This window comes from Limulus polyphemus, unplaced genomic scaffold (assembly GCF_000517525.1).
Source record: "Limulus polyphemus unplaced genomic scaffold, Limulus_polyphemus-2.1.2 Scaffold7688, whole genome shotgun sequence".
NCBI lineage: Eukaryota > Metazoa > Arthropoda > Merostomata > Xiphosura > Limulidae > Limulus > Limulus polyphemus.
The window spans coordinates 28,626-32,242 of record NW_013673298.1 but is presented as its reverse complement, the minus strand read 5'-3'; the positions used below and the strand labels follow the sequence as shown (position 1 = coordinate 32,242).

General features: G+C 34.4%; 1 protein-coding gene across 1 annotated transcript in view; it reads left to right on the top strand.

Annotated features, from left to right (window-relative positions):
- Positions 1-1,263: 1,263 nt before the first annotated feature.
- The window catches only part of LOC106474792 (G protein alpha o subunit-like), a gene marked incomplete at its 5' end in the record, with an annotated part of 15,835 nt that continues 13,481 nt past the window's right edge, over positions 1,264-3,617 (top strand). The window contains one exon of the mRNA XM_022403096.1: positions 1,264-1,392. Coding sequence (XP_022258804.1) covers positions 1,264-1,392 — 129 coding nt within the window. The remainder of the gene's footprint in view (positions 1,393-3,617) is intronic.

The following is a 3,617-nucleotide window of genomic DNA, read 5'->3' as shown; positions in this document are numbered from 1 at the left end:
GACGCAACATTATCTTACCAGATTTAAGGCACTTCTACTTACGTAAAAACAATAAGATATTATCTTACCGGATTTAAGATACTTCTACTTATCGTAAAAACAATGAAATATTATCTTACCGGATTTAAGGCACTTCTACTTACGTAAAAAGAATAAGATATTATCTTACCTGATTTAAGGCACTTCTACCTACTTAAAAACAATAAAACATTTTCTTACCGGATTTAAGGCACTTCTACTTACGTAAAAAGAATAAGATATTATCTTACTGGATTTAAGGCATTTCTACTTACGTAAAAAGAATAAGATATTATCTTACCTGATTTAAGGCACTTCTACTTACGTAAAAAGAATAAGATATTATCTTACCGGATTTAAGGCATTTCTACTTACGTAAAATCAACAATTTTGCTGCGCGTGTATCCATCTTGTAGGTTTTATACTTGGCCAGCTTATTTCTAACACTGGAAAACACAATAACTCTTATATGCTCGTGTAGCAAATAATTTGAATAATATTCTTCCATTTAAAGCATCAGAAAAGAAACCAAATTACACCAGTGACTTAGAGAAGTGGACCATCTTTCATCAATAAAACGTAACTGGCAAGAAATATATTAAATATTGCTAAGTCCTACTGTTATAGTTCCATTCACTAATAGATAATACACCTTATTGTGACACTGTTTGTTTGTTTTTATTTAAGAATAGCTTGTTACTGGAGGTTACCAATATTTTGCTAATGTCAATTACTGTGTTCGAACTAATGACTGTTGTAATTGAACTTATCCTTGTAACAATATATTACAGATGCAACTATAACTATGCTACTTGTCTTTCTGTAGCAAGCTTCACTAGAACATTATAGCACCGTTAATATTTTTATGTTATGTAACATTTAATGTAATTGCAGTTTGAAATTTAAACGGGCATTTTATTCGCAAGTTTAGTCATTTATATTGGTAACATTCAACAAAGTTTACCTTTCAGATGCTAATAATTGTAGGCAACAATAATTATAATTACAGTTACGTTGTTGTTTTGAGTTGTGTTGTTTTACTCTTTTATAAGATCATATCTGATTCAGGTTTAATATGAATAACGGTGATGAACTATGTTAACAATGATATGCATTCTTCTGGTTTGTTAAAAAATAAGTTTCTACTGTTGTAAACGTTCTTTTGATACTTCTGTTTTAGGCTGCTACGGCTAAGCCGTCATTTTTTTATCTTTGAAATTCAAATGTAAAATATTATTTTCACAGTTTCCTTGACGACCTGGAACGGTTGGGGAAAAAAGACTACATGCCCACCGAACAAGATATTTTGAGAACGAGAGTGAAAACTACAGGAATCGTGGAGGTTCATTTTTCGTTTAAAAACCTAAACTTTAAGTAAGTTCTAATCAAACTATTTCTAACAGAGTTAATTTCTGTTAAATAAGATTGTTTAGATAAGAATGACGTACCAACCACTGATCTTCTTGAGTCGACCTTAATGCCATCTAGTTCTGAGGTCGGCCGCTCGGGTATTTTGTATTAGCCAAGAATCTTAACAATCGGGTGGACGGCCAGCAGCCCAAAACAGTGATCCTCAGATTTTTAGTCGAGCGCTCTGACCACCAGGCCATGCCAGGTCTAATGCACACCTACTGATATGAACTAAAATTACACTACAACAATAATATTTGTGATCATATGCCGAGTTTGTTTGTTTGTTTATGAACCCATGTAGAGTACGAAATTATACGTTTGACTTGCTTTGAATATATATTTTTAAAACGAGTGGATTGCGTGCTGTCCGTTTATTTTTGAAATTTATTGCCAACAAGTCACAGACACCTACTGTAAGGAATCCGGCCCTATAAAATCCTGACAGTGATAAGGATGAAACCGTATTCTACAAATGGAGATCGCAAATATAGTAGATCCTTTTGTTGTTGTTGTTTTCAAGTTTATCGTTGCTAAACACCTACATGCACTAAGGCAATGAACTCGAGAATCCCCTGGGATGTGTTAAATGCCTTGCCAAGTCAATTGCGTCTCTGCGGGGATATTGTGAAATAAGAGTAGTATATGACGTAATTCCACGGCACAACGCACACATACATGCATATGTCATATTGTAGGCTCTGTGGCACAACGCATCAAAACGATGAAATGAAATATAGATCATTAAAATCTTGTAATATTTGCAAGAATTGGAAATATAGGGGCAATCATATGTAACAATGAATCAATTTCAAAACATTCCTGTACCCCAACATCCAGTGCCTGTGCCTTACGCTTTCAAAATCATACTTTATATGTGTGTTTCCTTATACCAAAGTCACATCGGGCTATCTGCTGTGTCCACCGAGGGGAATCTAACCGCTGATGCTAGCGTTGTAAATCCGAAGACTCTCACCGCTGTCCTACCGGGGTCCCATACTGTATGTATTATTGGGGGACCATACTTTATGTATTGTGGGGACCATATTTTATGTATTATTGGGGGACCATACTTCATGTATTGTGGGGACCATACTTTATGTATTATTGTGGGGACCATACTTTATGTATTATTGGGGGACCATACTTCATGTATTATTGGGGAACCATACTTTATGTATTATTGGGGGACCATACTTTCATGTATTGTGGGGACCATACTTTATGTATTATTGGGGGACCATACTTCATGTATTGTGGGGACCATACTTTATGTATTATTGGGGGACCATACTTTATGTATTATTGAGGGACCATACTTCATGTATTATTTTGTAGTATAAGTATTTTTAGTCATTATCTGGTATTAGTCTTACACCTTTTAAGGCATATATATAACATTACAAATAGACTCAAAAATCATGATTAAATTTTCCAAATACCAGTCCTTGCTGTCACCATTAAAACTCATAACAGATAATGTCTGTGACCATAGCACCCATCATAACAGATCATGTCTATGACCATAGCACCCATCATAACAGATCATGTCTATGACCATATCACCCAAACGCATTGGGAATATTCCATCTATCAGAGAAGATCTAGATGCCTACGTCGAACTAACCAGCGATTAAGTAAAATCAGTTAAGGGTTAGGAGTAGAGTGCTATACCCACAACGTAGTATGTAAAACTCCCAGTCCCCTCCCTTTTATAAGATGTAAAAAAAAGTCAAGAATATTCTCATAGTAGAACTAGACCATCCATTCCCCCAGCACTCCCCACATCCACTCTTTTACTTAATAATTACAAAATGATGTTAATTAAACAGAATTAAACCACTTAATACCCTACCCTTCTCCATTTCCCTTGAAAATTTGTTCAAATATATATTTTTTCTTTCATGAATATTACTATCATTCCTTCCTTCTGTTATAAGTTCCTTTGGATGTATAAGGTTTAGATTAAAATTAAAATTGTTGATGTAAAATAAGATATATAAATTAGAATTTCAAAAATTAATTTTCATAGAAGGACAGATACAAGGTAGCCACGTTTGAAGAGAATTTGTCACGCATCGGAATACTCATTCTTTGTTTATATTCTTGTTCATTAAATATTTAGGTATTTTGTTCGGTATACAGGGGCGTTTTGAACAACTTCAAGGTAGCTGGGCTCGTCTCGCTTC